We start from the raw sequence: 17,247 nt of genomic DNA, 5'->3' as shown, positions 1-17,247 counted from the left end.
GAATAAAATTGACATTGTGTGAGTGTGACAGGAGAAGTGCAATGCATATTGACAAAAACAGTCTGAAAACAAATGTCTATAAAAAAAGGGTCACAGTGGGCAGATGTTTAGTGTGTATAAACTGTTTAAAAATTAGCTAATACATGGGATTACTGCCCAGTTACTGGCAGTTCCTTCAGGAATTTCCATTCTGACCAACATACAGTATGAGGCAATAAGGTGGAGTTTCAAAGTACAGCAGAGTGTAAAAGTGAAGAAATATTACCATTATAAAAGGATTAGGGAAGCATGTTATGTGTGTTGTAGCTTTAATTTTCAAACTTGTGCTGCAAAGGACAACACTAAAGTAAAATAAATTTATTGTTTAATTCACCTCTCTTTATGGACAAGTCCTGATTTTCTTTTATTTGAATTGAAGTGTGTTCATGAACAGAAAGAGGCGATTAGAATGACAGTAAGTACATGACCCAGTACTTTACTGTATACAGATTAAAACATATTGATCTTTTTAGTAAGTGAATCTCAGCTATTTTACTGTTTGTTTATGGGTTTTTATTTATACATGACCATCATAGCACATGCCCTAAAATGACATAATTGTTGCCAAACTTTTTTCAGGATAAGGTGTTTTCACAAGGTGTGTTCTGGACTCTCCTGCTCCCCCTGCTGGTTGGAAGTGCTCCTATTTCTAGGGAACTGTTCCCAACAGATTGCTCTGATGTCTACGCTAACAGACAAACACTAAGTGGAGTGTACACAATTTACCCTACAGCAGAGACACCTGTCCAGGTGTACTGTGACATGGGATGTGGAGAAAGTCAAGCTGAAGATGGGAAATGGACCGTATGTTAGAATGTGTTTCTTTTAAATTAAATGTATTCCAGAGCATTCAGTTTGTGTCATAATAAATAACCCAACTAATTTGACAAGTGGGAGTGTTTTATTTAAGAAATTAATAAATCTTACCTTTACGCCAGGTGTTTCAGAGGAGAATGGATGGCAGTGTAAATTTCTACAGACCATGGGAGCAGTACAAGGAAGGGTTTGGGAACAAGTATGGAGAATACTGGCTGGGTGAGAAACTACAGCACAGATTCACTCATGGGTTATTAGTTACTGATATCACAGGCAGACTTACAATATTCATTAGTTTAATTAAGCCCCAAATCAGGGCACAATATAAGGATGATATACTGTACAACACTTAAATGTCAATGATTAATTTTTTATAACATATAGAATTAGAATTACACATGTGTATCAAAAATTAGGTCAGTATAATGGAATCATCTGGAATTTATTATTTTCCTAGACATTCTTAACCTGAAGTGTCTTATTCTTCTTAAACCCCTACCAATTATTAGTTTTTAAAGAAAGTTATTTAAAGAATGATATGTCAAACCTTTTTTTCAGATTATAGTTACCATTATTTTTATTTCTAGGAGAACAAGGAAAAACACAAAGAAACCAGAAAATGAATCTTGAGTTTCTTTTAATCATAACAGGAGTTAAAACACCAATGAGTTTAATTTTATAGTGAAAATGATAAATATGCAGTGCAGTTCTGCCACCATGTGGTCATATTAACTATGATTTAATTTATATTATGACACAATTTACATTGTGTCTATTTTGTACACCTCTTTAATTCTTTGTTATTCATTTTCTAAAAGCTCAGAAGTTATCCAGTGTAAATGCCTATTATCATCTACCTCATGATTTGGATGCTGACATTTATTTTTAAATATCCTTTTTTTTTAACTGAAGGACTGGAGAATCTCTACCAGCTCACAAACAAGAGACAATATGAGCTGAAAGTGGACCTGAAGGACTTTGACGGAGGGTCTGTTCATGCTCAATACTCTCATTTCTCTGTGGGATCTGAAGCTGATGGCTACAAACTTCATGTTAGTGGTTTCATCAATGGAGGTGGAGGTGAGAGAGAATAAGAATATAAGAATATAAGATATAATAATTAAAAAGCTCAAAATACTGGACATTTAAGCACAATAATTTGTGTTGGTATTGTCACATTGTAGGACCAGACAATCATGGCTATGCTGTAATAAATTTTCTGATGCCATAATTCCATTAGACACATCATAACTATTTTGTTTTATATTCATGTTATATTTATGTTTTTTTTCTCCAAATCAAGCTTGTAGAAACCAGCACACAAGAGTCCAAAGTTCAAAAAGAGTACAGTCCATTTTGGATTGATGCTATGGGGTGGGCATTTTAACAGAAATGTCAAATTGTGATGCTAATATATTTTATAATTTTAACTGTCCAGTTTAAAATTATTACATTAAATCAGCTGCTTAAAATCGGAAATTGTCAGGAAAAAAAAAACATGGTAAAAGTATACAACAACAGACTTTATTACATAAATTGATGGTCACACACTTTATTATTGGCCACTGCTTAAACAAACCACATATTATTATAATTCTCCTAAAATCAGTGGTGAAAGGAGGGATTGTATTGCTAGGTTTATTTCTCTCCACATCTAAGCATGATGAAGTACCGTAGCAACCCTCTGATCCTATGTTAGTGTTATCTTAATGAATCTGTATCAGTTAATCAAATATACTTTAGTATTTTTTTGTTTCAAAAACAGGCTACGTTAAAGAGTCTGCTTGTAAAGTGACAGCTTCTGTTTTCTGCAGGTGATTCCATGGAGACACACAACGGACAGAAATTCTCCACCTTTGACAAAGACCAGGATTCGTATCCTGATTCGGACTGTGCTAAACGCTTTCTTGGGGGATTTTGGTACAACAAGTGCCACACTACTAACCCTAATGGGATATACCTGTGGGGCCTTGACACAACTCATTACGCCATCGGAAACGTATGGAGCACTTGGAAAGACAGCGGTTATGGTCTCAAGTATATTGTTATGAAGATCAGACCTGTGCCTGTAGCTTAGTGAGTTACTGATAATACTGATAGTTTTTTATAATAATATTGTTGGTGATGTAGGAAATGGAGGAGGTGGTGGTGGGCATAGGGGTAGTCATAGGAAAAAAGGTGGATGTAGCTGTTAAAAATATATATAAAAAAAATAAATACTTGTGTTATGTTAATATTTTTGCAGATGCTTGTTAAAGAAAAGTGTTTTTTTTTTTTTTTTCAAATAAAACTTGCATGAACAATTTTGCATTGATTTTGGTCATCAACTTTGCTTCGTAGATAGTTTACCATTTCTTCTGTGAACAATGGACACAGTGTGAATTCAGCTAAATATTTTAGCTTCATTAGCACTGCCCATGGACCACTTGTCTCTGGCAAAAGACGAGTAAAGGTGGAATTTTCATGCCTATAGCCACCTACAGTCCCTTTAGACATGCATATTTTTGGTAAGGGTTTAGGTCTATCAACCATATCTGCAATTCGATAAGAAAATGACATTATTTTTTAATTCACCCATTCTAGTGTGAAGTGTTCAAGCCAAATCATCTCTTTAATGCAAAGACACAGTTCAGTTGGCACTATTCCCTTTTCTGGTGAGAAACAAGTAATGCGATGGAAATGAGTTAGAAACTGACGCACACCACGGTCTTCCTTCTCTCCATAGTGATGGTCAACAGAGTCATTCTGCATCACACTCTGAAAATAAATGTCATGCTCAGCTTTGGTAAGTGATGTTTAAATGGCCCATTGCTCACTGCATTTACTTATCTGCAAATATCTGCAAATATTTTCCATGCTTTGAAGGACTTGACAAAGCCTGTTCATCCATGAGCAGCCAAATTGTCTGCAGAAACACGAAACTCTCTTCCTTTAATGTTCCGACCGAGTGAGTCAATAAAGACACCATCTTGTTTAAGAGCTTGGATATCACGTAACAGTGGTGCAAATGTTTACTGTTTTTCTATCTATCATGCCATTAAATTACCTCAATCAACTGTCTCATGTTGTTGTGTTGCTGCTCCTGTTTGCAGATTTGCATGTGCACTTTATCTTGTCTTGTGTTATTTTTTTTGCAAAATAATGTCTTTTGTATAGAATTCAAGTTTTTTTTTTTAATAATTAATGGTGTCAATTTGATTTGTCTTAGATAGTCACCTAATTAGGTGTTCCAGGTAGTTATTTTTTGTTTATTTAAAGTAGATGGTTAACCAGAATGCCTATTACGACCCAAATGGCCACAACAAAACTAAAGCAGCCAAAATTAATCAGTCGCATTACAAACTCATTTGTAAAATGAAAGGTGGTGCAAAGGGCCATTTTGCAAAACGGCTGCAATTTCCACAGTTTTTAATACTATGTAGAGCTTAAGTCATAAAAAAGCCACAACGATATGTTAAATTGAAGAAATGCTACACTGATGGTAATGTCCACATCTGAGTACTTTTCACAAGAAATAAGAAAAAACAGAGCTATTGACATTTTACTGTACAATAATGAGTATTTAAAAAAAACATTGGTTAATTGCACTTTAACAGATGATGTTTAGACAGATGATGGAGTTAATTAGATGACAATTCTATTTGTACAAAGAATAAACTGTTATATAGCCTATCTCTGTTTTTATCTGTTTATTGTTATTATTTTAAAAATATACATTTAAAGACATTAAACTTTAAATAACTGGAAAATAGACTTTTAGAATAGAAAATTAGAACAACTTAAAAACTAAATTGTCTTACATTTTTGTAAATGTTTCCTAGGATATTGTAATATTTATGCAGTGTAATCAGAAATTTTCTATTTGTTCTCGTTGTTGTTATAGTGTTAGATCTATTGACAACTGGCTACTGATGTCTTAACGGTATACACTCAGATTCCTCACACATTGGCGGTGTAAGGAATCGCCACCAGAGGGTACTGTTTAGTTTTTGCAGTTTTAGTTTGGCAGACTCAGTTTCCCAGAAGACACCTCGGTCAGGTGATGCGGGAGCTCACCTGAACCGAGGCAGGTCATTAAATCTTCCATAAATAGCTGGTTAGTCTGGGAAACTGGGTCAAGCATTGAATGTTTGTTAGTATTTGACGGTCATCCTTGTGCGCACTTTGTTTTGTATTTAGATTTATTCATATTTTGGTTTGTTTTATATTGGTTTTCTTGATTTAGCTTGTACCTTAAACTAGAAACATGTCCCGAGGCACTAGTTGTGTTAATAGATCAGTCCTTTGTGTTTAAATGTGTGTGGAGCTGATTTGGTTTGGTGCAGTCTTGTGTGTATCTCCAGGTTGTGTAAGTCTCTCTGGGTCTCCCTAGTCTCTTTGTGTCGCTGGTTGGTCTCCCTAGTTTCCCTGTCTCTAGCCTCCCTAGCCGTGGTCCTTTGGATGTTTAGCTATCTGGTAGGTGTAGCTATGTGTTTTGTTTGGCTAAGCGCCATGGTTTTAGCCCTAGTCCTGTGTCTCTGGTCTCGTCTCAGCTCCATGATTAGCTTGTCCGCAATGTCTTATGTTTTTGTCCGTAAGCCTGTGTTTCGCCATAGGGCTTCTCTCCTGTGAAACGGGTATTCGAGCCTGTGTTTCACCATAGCGCTTACCTTCTGTGTACCAGGTATTGGAGCCTGTGTGTTCGTCTTGAAGCTTGTTTCACCTACTGTATGTGTCTCGCCATAGTGCCTTGCTGATGTCTTATGCAGGGTATGTGCAAGTGTTCGTTATGTTTCTTTGTTACATGTCAACGTAACAGGCGGACTACCCCACATTGTAAAAGAGAGTGTTAATTAAGCAAGTGTGTATTTGTGTTCTGTTTTTGTTGTTTTCTTTTATTTTGTTTTCTGAGTATGCTACATCTGAAATAAAACTGCTCATTGCACCACTTATTATGTGAGTATATATTTGCATTTTATTGTATTACTGAGTATTTATACACCACTATACTACCTCTGATCCCACACTTAGCTCCCCCTTTAATCACACTTGGATCACAAAGAGTGGCACCTCCCACAAAGCAGACCAAATGCCAAATCAACAACAGTACCCCAGAAAAACGTATAAATATTTTTTTCTTCATTTAAGCCCTTGTCACTTCTCCCAACCAGTGCAGCAATGAACATTTATTTACATCTATCAGAGTCCTTTACATAAATTAATGATCAATAGAGCAATTGCTTCATACAGATGTTGTACTTGGAAATTTACAAGGTTGTCACTGAACGATTTACCCTGACAAAGAGCAGTTAAGATAAGAACACTGGCAGGTGGCACACCTAAAAATAGATGCAGGACTATCTTTTATAGTCTAAATAATAGTTTTTTATGTAAGCATGGACTATTGTTGTTTACTTACACTATTTGATCATTTAAATGAGATTTGGGCTCTGGGATGTTGAACCGGCATCATAATTCTGCTCTTTAATTTCCTACATAGTCTAATCAGTGCTCAACCCACGCATAAAGTTTTCCAGAGTGCACCGGCAGAAGTAGACAAATGATTATAAATGCATCAAGAAAAACTGCAAGGAGACTGACTCTGACCATTTTAATAATTCATTGATAAATTAGCGATTTCTTTGTTTTCAGCTGCAGTGATGAAGGTAATCATGTCATCTCATGATCTCCACAGCAGTGGATGCGCCTATAATTCACGTTTCATAGGAATTACTTAATCTAAAGTTTGTTTTCCATTAGTTTATGTAAAAGCAGATATACTGTATAGTAAAGTATATCTGTGAGGTAAGTATACACAGAATTTCCTTTTCTGATTTACTCAAGTTCAAAAACCAATACAGAAAAGCGTTTTTGTATTTTACAACCTGTTTGCTTTGATTATTTTACAAAATCATAACATTTTATCATCATTGTGAGTGCACTTCAAAGTGGAGACTTATAAAGGTTATGTAGCTTATATAGTTTTATTATGTATAAGCTAATATATTAGTTTTTGGACATTTATCTGACAATAAATGTGGCACACCCACTTTTTCTGATGCACACCCAGACTGTTTTATGACTATTCTAGTGTTACACATGATAAAAATCGAATGGCTTACTGTGTTACCATTTACAGGCAGGAGGAGCTGGTGCATTGAGAAGTGAGTAAATATTGTGCCAGGATCATGTGCAGAGGCTTCCGGCTTTCCTGTAGAAGGCAGTTTTGGTCACATCACATGAGCTTTGATAAGCCTCTGCACATGATCCTCAATATCTTCTCCTCACTACTAAATCCACCAGCTTCTCCTGCCCCATCCCCTGATGGTCTTCACATTCTCTGATGGGAAAATTGCAGCAATCTGCCAGTCCTTTGCTTACAACCCAACTCCTACAGGTTTTGCAGGAGCAGGTGGAACAGCTTCAAGGACTGCTCGCCCAGCTTAGCCTCAGTGGAGGCCCAGAGCAGCCAGTTAGCCTCAGTGGAGGCCCAGAGCAGCCAGTTAGCCTCAGTGGAGGCCCAGAGCAGCCAGTTAGCCTCAGTGGAGGCCCAGAGCAGACAGTTAGCTCAGGTCTTCCAGAGAGCCACGCTGCGAGCTCAGGTCTTCCAGAGAGCCACGCTGCGAGCTCAGGTCTTCCAGAGAGCCACGCTGCGAGCTCAGGTCTTCCAGAGAGCCACGCTGCGAGCTCAGTTATTTCAGAGCTCAGATTCTCCTCCACTTGACTATGAGGACATCGGGCTTCCTCCTCCGCCACCCGACTGCGAGGACATTGCACTTCTTCCTCCGCCGCCAGGCTTCGAAGATGTCATGCTTCCCCCTCCGCAAGGACGTTGTACCAGTTCCTCCGCCTGGCCCCAATGCCCTAAGGCCAGCACCACTGCCTGACTCCAAAGCCCCAATGCTCGCTCTGCCGCCTGGTTCCGTCGACCCAGTGCTCGCTTCACCGCCAGGCTTCAAGGACGTCGTACCAGTGCCTCTGCCTGACTTCAAGGAGCTCAACGCAGTGATCGCTCCGCCACCAGGGTTTCGAGGACATAATGTTTACGCCTCTGTCAGGCTTCAAGGATGTCCTGTCAGTGCCCTCTCCATCACCCTGCTTTGAGGCCGATGACCCAGTGCTCGTTCTGCCTGCGGTTTCTGGCTGCTCCAGGAGTAGCGAATTTTTGAGGGAAAGTTATGTCAAGTTACTCCCTAGAGGGCACATAGCGCCTAAAGACTCTTGTTTTGGGTTTTGCTGTATTTTCATTAAGTTGGTAACTACATGTTCCAGAATGCACCTCGGAACCGAGATGACTCATTAGTTTGATTATTATAAATAACCTGTTTAAGTTCTGTAGCATTGTCTGGCATTTGTTGTTATATTAAAGTATTCTGTTGTGCTCCAGTGAAAGTCATGTGTTTCTGTTTTGCTTTAATTTTCTTTAAAAGAACATGTTAGACATCGTCTTTGCCTCTTCGTTTATGTCTCACCAGTACAGACGAGCCTATCGTGACAAAGACGTATCTGTTTCTTCAATACTTGGACTAAAATATATACAGCCTTTACTGCCCCTGGTCTAGATGAATGCCATCAAATGCCACCGGGTTTATGTAACAGTCCAGGATAATTTATGAGGATGATGATGATTCATGATGGGGACATGAATTTAACAAATCTGAAATTCATGAATTTCAATAACTTCTGTGATGATCTGTTGATGTCTGTCTTATCTCTGACCAGTTTACAAAGCTTGCCCATACCATCCCTTTTGCAAAGCAAACAGCAATGCAAGCTGACAAAAACTGTGGGATAATGTGTTTTGTCTTCATGGATTCCTAGTGAGAATACACTTTGATCAACAACTTGATGGCAAAACTTTGGCTTGGTGTTGCCGAGTACTGTATCACAGCTTATTACCCAGGCTCAGTGGTCCAAGGCATTGGACAACGGTTCGGAAAGTTAGGTTCAAATCCCACGACCACGAGGTTGCCACTGTTGGGCCCTTAACCCTCAACTGCTCAGATGTATAATAAGAGAAAAATGTAAGTCGCTCTGGATAAGGGCGTCTGCCAAATGCCTAAATGTAAATAGGCGAACTGAAAGATTCAACTGCATGCTAGGAGACATGTTTGAAAACAAGGCAAAATCTACATAGCATTAAACTAGAAGCAAAATACATAATATTTTGCAATAACATATTTGATAATACATTTGATGTGTTACAGGTTTCAGCAGCACTGACTTGTTGCCAGATTATGTGTCGTGTGTAGGATTACAAATTTTAAATGTTAAATCTAGGTTCCAATGTAATAGTATATAAACTAAAAAAATTATGTACATTAAGTTTTCATTTTGGGGTAAAGATGATGACACTCTAAGAAGATCAAATCTGGTAGCCCAGGTATCTGAGACATTTGCCTTTTGTCTTTATGTACTTTCTGACCACTGGGTAGGGTCCAAAGGTAAATGTGAATGCTTATCTCAAGGCCAGGCTGTGACTTTGTCTCTATGATAATGTGAATGTCTGGGTGATACTGTCAGTATTAGTATCTTCAACTTAAACTCTACAATGTCTTCCTCCTTGGAAACCTGCTCATCTGTATCACTATGCTGTTCTGTGTCCTCTGCCTCATTTTCAGAAAAGATATTACTGTATGGCTTACTGTAAATCTTCTTATTTTTGACTTCTGCAAACAGAACATGTGACTCTGCAAGTCACCAGCGCTAAACTTAATTTGTCTTATGCCTTACATCAGTGGCGGCTGGTGAAAATTTTTCCTGGTGGGGCTGATGTGACAAAATATTTCTTTGCTTAGTCCAACATAAGAATTAAAATCAACAGTCAGACGATGATTACAATTAACAGTAATGATTTAATCTCCTCCTCAAAATCACCAGTTTCACAGATAAAGTAAATGAACAAATTTCCATTGTATAATACGCCATGTATTCTTAAGAGAGTATCAAATACAGTAATCAACATCAAAGGGTATGATCAGCTGGATCACCTTTCAAGCAAAGTTGCATCTCAAAGTGGTTCACACAAAGAAAAACAGTTTTAAAAATGCAATTTAACACAACAGTCTAAAACGGGTATATTAATAAGGATCTCACCGAATTTGGTGGAAACTGCTCTTCGCTCGTTAAGTTCGCCATCATTACTCTGATTGACCGCGCCTCTCTCTGATTGGCCGCGCCTCAAAAGAAAAAAAAAACTTAAATCTCGGGTATTTTCTGCGGCTTGGGGCAGAATTTCCAGCGCCCCAAGACCATAAAATTCTGAGAACCCGATTGGCCGCATATTTATTAATTTACCCTAACAACAGCTACATGACTGGCTATTTGGCTGCACTCAGGGGCGCTTTTTCTCAGCGCCCCATGACAGAAACGATACAAGTCTGTCCGTGGAAATTCACTGGTAAATGAATGTCACTAGGTGGGAAATGTTGTATATGTTATTCATATCGCATGTAGACACATACTGGTGGGTAAACCGAATTTAAAAACTTAATTTGTAAAAATATATTTTACATTTTTAGCCCCTCTTATCAGGGAGGGCGGTGCCCCAGCGTCCCCTATGGGCCGGCCGCCACTGCCTTACATGTCTGAACATGTCTGTCTTTGTTTGTTTGTTTTGTTTGTTCAGGTAAGGAGACACACAGGCAAAGAGAGAAGCCCCTTAAAGTGTCTTTATGATTTTTGTTTTGACCCTAACTATTGTTTTATAATCTAAAATTATAACTGGGTCAATACTGACCCTAACAACACAAAGGTAATAATTTTCACCTGATCATTTTATAATTTAGTATCATTTATTTATTTTTATTTTTTTTATTAAATACAGATTCCTGACAACATCATAAAGCCTTGATGCAATAACCAAAATTAGGTAGTAGTTTTATGCATTTAAAAAGTAAAATGGGTCGGTGCTGACCCTAACACAAGAGGAAGGTTAAAATATAATTTCATATTATCAAGCATTTACCAGCAAACAGGGGAGTCCTAATATTTATCAATATATCCGCATCACATCCACATCAGTGATGTTAATAACAGAAACACATCATTGTGCTACAGGTACAGGTCTGATCTTCATTGAAATGTATTTAAGACCATAATGATAGCCTTTCCAATGTTGCCACACATTTCCAATGGCATAACGAGAGTCATCACGTCCCCACAGGTATATCCCATTAGGGTTAGTATTATGGCACTGACTGTACCAAAAAGCCCCGAGGTAGGATTTAGCACAGTTCAGCTGTGTATGTGTGTCCTGTTCTTTATCAAAGGTGGAGAATTTCTGTCCATTGTTTGTAGCCATAGAATTACCTGCAGATAACAGAAGGTGTTACTACAGATTACAGATTATTTATCTCCACATCACTCACTCTCCCTTACCTGCACCTCCATTGATGAAACCACTAACATGGAGTTTGTAGCCCTCGGCTTCTGATTCGACAGAAAAAGAAGAATACCGAGCGTAAACCGACACTCCATCAAAGTCCTGCAGGTCCACCTTCAGCTCATATTTTCTCTTACGTGTGAGCTGGTAGAGGTTCTCTAATCCTGGAGGTAACAGAAAAATCACATGAAGGAAGAAAGAAAGTAAATAAGTAAGTAAGTAGGCCTGAGTAGACTGAAACCCACATTTTGCAAAGCAAAAAATCTCAAAGAGGTGTGCTGCTTAGTATAACTTAAACATTTATTATCTTCATTCATGCTTTATAGATGAGTTACACCCTGGAATCTTTCACACTACAGGAGAATTTGGAATTGCCGATTAACCTACCCTGCATGTCTTTGGACTGTGGAAGTTAACCTCACCCACCAAAGGGAGAACATGCACACATGTTTTGTGTTTTGTGTTTTTGTGTTTTTTTTCTAAATAGTATGTAAATATCTGGTTTCAACTGCATATAGTATGACACTACAGTGATGTGAAAAACTATTTGCCCCCTTCCTGATTTCTTATTCTTTTGCATGTTTGTCACACTTGAATGTTTCTGCTCATCAAAAACCGTTAACTATTAGTCAAAGATAACATAATTGAACACAAAATGCAGTTTTTAAATAAAGGTTTACGTTATTAAGGGAGAAAAAAAACTCAAAATCTACATGGACCTGTGTGAAAAAGTAATTGCCCCCCTTGTTAAAAAATAACTTAACTGTGGTTTATCACGCCTGAGTTCAGGTTCTGTAGTCACCCCCAGGCCTGATTACTGCCACACCTATTTCAATCAAGAAATCACTTAAATAGGAGCTACCTGACACAGAGAAGTAGACCAAAAGCACCTCAAAAGCTAGACATCATGCCAAGATCCAAAGAAATTCAGGAACAAATGAGAACAAAAGTAATTGAGATCTATCAGTCTGGTAAAGGTTATAAAGCCATTTCTAAAGCTTTGGGACTCCAGCGAACCACAGTGAGAGCCATTATCCACAAATGGCAAAAACATGGAACAGTGGTGAACCTTCCCAGGAGTGGCCGGCCGACCAAAATTACCCCAAGAGCGCAGAGACAACTCATCCGAGACGCCACAAAAGACCCCAGAACAACATCTAAAGAACTGCAGGACTCACGACTGGTCTTAATTAAGGTCAGTGTTCACGACTCCACCATAAGAAAGAGACTGGGCAAAAACAGGCCGCATGGCAGATTTCCAAGGCGCAAACCACTTTTAAGCAAAAAGAACATTAAGGCTCGTCTCAATTTTGCTAAAAAACATTTCAATGATTGCCAAGACTTTTGGGGAAATACCTTGTGGACCGACGAGACAAAAGTTGAACTTTTCGGAAGGTGCGTGTCCCGTTACATCTGGCGTAAAAGTAACACAGCATTTCAGAAAAGAACATCATACCAACAGTAAAATATGGTGGTGGTAGTGTGATGGTCTGGGGTTGTTTTGCTGCTTCAGGACCTGGAAGGCTTGCTGTGATAGATGGAACCATGAATTCTACTGTCTACCAAAAATCCTGAAGGAGAATGTCCGGCCATCTGTTCGTCAACTCAAGCTGAAGCGATCTTGGGTGCTGCAGCAGGACAATGACCCAAAACACACCAGCAAATCCACCTCTGAATGGCTGAAGAAAAACAAAATGAAGACTTTGGAGTGGCCTAGTCAAAGTCCTGACCTGAATCCTATTGAGATGTTGTGGCATGATCTTAAAAAGGCGGTTCATGCTAGAAAAGCCTCAAATAAAGCTGAATTACAACAATTCTGCAAAGATGAGTGGGCCAAAATTCCTCCAGAGCGCTGTAAAAGACTCGTTGCAAGTTATCGCAAACACTTGATTGCAGTTATTGCTGCTAAGGGTGGCCCAACCAGTTATTAGGTTCAGGGGGCAATTACTTTTTTCACACAGGGCCATGTAGGTTTGGATTTTTTTTCTCCCTAAATAATAAAAACTATCATTTAAAAACTGCATTTTGTGTTTACTTGTGTTATCTTTGACTAATAGTTAAATGTGTTTGATGATCAGAAACATTCAAGTGTGACAAACATGTAAAAGAATAAGAAATCAGGAAGGGGGCAAATAGTTTTTCACACCACTGTATATATAACTGTAACACTGTCATAGGAAACTTTAATTATCTAAATAATAATCTAAATTCTTTAGTAGGTCTTTTCATTATATCAGTAGCTAATAACCCATAAGTAATCTGTGCTGTAGTTTCTCACCCAGCCAGTATTCTCCGTACTTGTTCCCAAAACCTTTCTTGTAGTGCTCCCATGGTCTGTAGAAATTCACACTCCCGTCCATTCTCCTTTGAAACACCTGGTGTAAAGATATTCAATCAGGTGTTATCACAGATCAACCGAGATAACCAACATAGCTGAATCACAGATACTATTATCTATTTCATGGAATTGGTCTGATCACACAAAACCACTGTTCTGCATTAGAGTTACTTTAAATTAAAACATTGGTTGAAAGATTTCATAAGAAAAAGTGCCACAAGAAAGTTGTTATAGATGCGTCACGTCTAAACATACCGTCCAATTCCCATCTTCTGTAAGACTTTCCCAACATCCCATGTCACAGTACACCTGGACAGGTGTTTCCCCTGTAGGGTAGATTGTGTACACTCCACTGAGTGTGTGCCCATTAACGAAGACATCAGAGCAATCTGTTGGGAACAGTTCCTGAGAACCAGGAGTACTTTCAACCAGCAGGGGGAGCAGGAGAGTCCAGAACCCAAAAAAGACTGAAAACACCATGTTCTAGGAAAAATTACAAATAAGCAACAGCTTTTAAAATAAACGCTAACGTTGTAAAATGTTCTTTATACAATATATATATGTAGTATACACTATGACACAACACACAATCATTTAATCTTCTCTACTGTATTATTTCCTTTTTTTTTTTCAAATTGTGGATTTGACACCTGAAAATTAAACAGCTAATTTAAAATATTTATTCAGACATTGAATTAATATTTTATTAAAGAAAACAACAAAACTTACCCAAGATGTTTTTTTCTTCAGATGTTCGTTCTCCCATCCTTTTAAACCCTGCTGACATCCTAAACCACTCCCACAGGTCATATGTGTGCTCCAGTTATTCAGACCCTGAATTTATGAATGCGGTGATGATTTTAATTGTAAAGAATATTTACATCCAATCATTCTGTATTGCATAGTATAGTATAGTATAGTATAGTATAGTATAGTATAGTATAGTATAGTATAGTTCAGTGCAGTACAGTATAGATCTAATATAATGCTTTCGTACCTTAAACACAAGTAAAATATGAACATTATATCAGTTTACCTAAGAGGTCATTATGAATAAGTAATAGATGAATCTGTAAACATATGACACACTTTTTTTTTACTTATTAATTACTTTGCAACAGAATTACAGATAAGTGCAGAATTACAGGATGTACTCTGGAAACTGACTGTACACGAACTGACCACTAAAACGTTGTTAAAGTGTTATAATAGGCACCAAGTCCATTTACACACATTTTATTACAGTTGGAGTATACACTAACATATGTTTTACTGATTTATTTTTTCATTTCCCATTTGCTTTTGGGATAACAGCAGGCTGAAAATAGTATTAAATATTAGTAAATCTTCCATATTGCTATCTAAGACCTCAGGTTTCCTGGAAGCTGACTGTAAAATATACTCTACATGTCCTGGATTTTCCCTGGGTACAGGTCAACTGCTGCTTACCCAATCCATTTGTCATTTCTACACTCTTCTTCAATCCAATATGACACACTTTGATGGATTCAGGGAGGAGCTTAGAGGCAGTTCTCACTCTTCACAAACAGAGAGTAGATAACAAAGTGTTGTCCCTGATACCCTGTGCTACTGCAGGACCTTGCCTAACAATTGTCCAAACTCCACTAAATCCAAAACACACACTAATTATTGACTGTTGACCCAGGTTTACTGGTACATTGTGCAAGAGTGTGTTTATTGTATGATTACAATCTGTGGCTTTTTCCCATTTATGCACATTGAGGAATTCCCATCATTCTTACAATTCTCACATTAACCTGTAAAAGAAATCGTTGTAACTAACAGTAAAGGATTTCCAGCAATATATTATGCATTTATAATAAAAGCTTGTAAATATTTTGTTACTGTAATGCTGCTGTGGTTCCTGTACAGTACTCTACTGTAAATTAATGTTATTTACTTTAATTATTATAAAATACCTCACTGTAGCACATGCTTGGTGATTGTGTAGCTGTCATTAAGAACTATGACATTACTGTCTTTGCACAAATAAAAAAAAAATAAAATAAATAATAAAAAAAAATATATATATATATATAGTATTATGTACTACTATATGGTCTGGTAAAAGAGTAAAAGATAGAGTATAACATGATATAGTGTGGAATGGTATCGAACAGTATTATATATTATACTATAGAATTGTATAATATAGTATAGTATAGTATAGTATAGTATAGTATAGTCTGACATAGTTTAATACACCATAGTAGTGTAGTGTGGTGTAGTGTAATGTGCTGTGCTGTTCTCTCCTGTTTAATTTTTTATTTTCTTCTTTCTTTCTTTCCCACGATGAAGGTAGAGATGAGAGAGTAAAAGCTACAGAAATAATAATAATAATAATAATAATAATAATAATATAATAATAAAAATTATTATTAACTTTAAAGCTCAATAAACATGCATAGTCACAGTGTAGGAGTCAGCTGCATTGATGCTACAGTAGCTGCTTTGGAGATGGTCTTATAGCCTTTACCTTTAACATGCTCGTCTATAATTTTCTTTCGAATTTTCTTCGCTTCCTCTGGTCCGTGTTGAGTGTGGGACACACCATGTCACCAAACAACACAGTGACTACCTGGAGCCCTATACTGTACTCCATCTTTAGCGTGATACCAGACCAGACCCAAGCAGACCACGAGCTACACTCCCTGCTTTGGTTTTATGACACAGGGAGAAGGCTGCCATCCATTAGCGCTGATGAGGCTGCAGCCGTAACCAGTTCCAGCAGCCCTGTCCCTTCGTGGACCTGCAGAGGGGGAGGCCGCCTACCTAGTGAGCCTACAGATTGAGGCGCACACCCATCACAGGCATATGCCATGACACCTTCATTGATGAAACCATTCAGCCTGTAGCCCTCAGCTTTAGAATCTACAAATAAATAAGAATGCAGAGCAAAAACTGATCTTCCGTCAAAGTCCTGCTCACAGCCCGTATTTCTTCTCATGTGTGAGCTGGTAGAGATTCTCCAATCCAATGCAATCAAGGACATGTGCAATAAAATATATCATACAGTATTCATACCTTAATGACTCCAGAAATTTAGCATTTTCATTTAACATGTTAAATCATTATTTAGTGCTCACTGAGATTTTAGTATGGAATACTAGTTCAACAGGTCACCATGGGGTGGAGAATAATGACTGAACTGTAGAGCTGTGTCACAGACATGCCAGGCTCCACCCCAATCAATGCTCCTAATTACCCGAATACTATCCACAAACACCTGAACCTCATCACCAACACAATACAAATAAACCTCACTTCCCATCACTCAGCGTCTGGTCTCCCGTACAGACAAGTACTCCATGACTCATCTTTTCCAAGCGATCTTTCCACGCCGTGTCTCCTGCCCTCTCATCTCCTCGTCTCTCCGGCCTCCATGTTATGTTTATCATTTCCACTGTTCATGATCATCCGTCCACCAGCTCCAGCACCATTTCAGATAAGACTTTCTGGTTTACTCTCTCTCGCTCTCTCTTTCTCTCTCTCTTTCTCTCTCTCTTTACCCATATCTTATCTTAATTATTTTAATACTCGTTCGTTAATAAAGCACCCATTCGGGTTTTCTGTATTCCTGTCTGTGGAGTCTGTTATTCCGTAAGCTGAATTTAACTGTAATTAACCTTTATATTTTTTTTTATTATTATTATTCACCTATAGCCAGGAT

At 37.9% G+C, this 17,247-nt stretch overlaps 2 protein-coding genes across 2 annotated transcripts; one reads left to right on the top strand and one right to left on the bottom strand.

Moving 5' to 3' along the window:
* The first annotated feature begins 290 nt into the window (after positions 1–290).
* LOC128506436 (microfibril-associated glycoprotein 4-like) lies at positions 291–3,040 on the top strand. The gene is made up of 5 exons (XM_053476866.1): positions 291–454; positions 619–843; positions 978–1,074; positions 1,768–1,935; positions 2,670–3,040. Exons 1-5 carry the CDS (start codon positions 449–451, stop codon positions 2,930–2,932), a joined length of 759 nt encoding a protein of 252 aa, XP_053332841.1. The 5' UTR covers positions 291–448; the 3' UTR covers positions 2,933–3,040.
* Positions 3,041–10,687: 7,647 nt separating this feature from the next.
* LOC128506435 (microfibril-associated glycoprotein 4-like) lies at positions 10,688–14,207 on the bottom strand. Its single transcript, XM_053476865.1, has 5 exons — positions 14,145–14,207; positions 13,812–14,039; positions 13,497–13,593; positions 11,215–11,382; positions 10,688–11,145 (listed from the first exon to the last, which is right to left on the bottom strand). The coding sequence occupies exons 1-5, from the start codon at positions 14,148–14,150 to the stop codon at positions 10,880–10,882; spliced, it is 765 nt and encodes a 254-aa protein (XP_053332840.1). The 5' UTR covers positions 14,151–14,207; the 3' UTR covers positions 10,688–10,879.
* Between the last annotated feature and the right edge of the window lie 3,040 nt (positions 14,208–17,247).

Source organism: Clarias gariepinus, chromosome 18, assembly GCF_024256425.1.
Source record: "Clarias gariepinus isolate MV-2021 ecotype Netherlands chromosome 18, CGAR_prim_01v2, whole genome shotgun sequence".
Taxonomy (NCBI): Eukaryota; Metazoa; Chordata; class Actinopteri; order Siluriformes; family Clariidae; genus Clarias; species Clarias gariepinus.
Note: the sequence above shows the minus strand (reverse complement) of the source record. Positions and strands in the feature narration are given on the sequence as shown.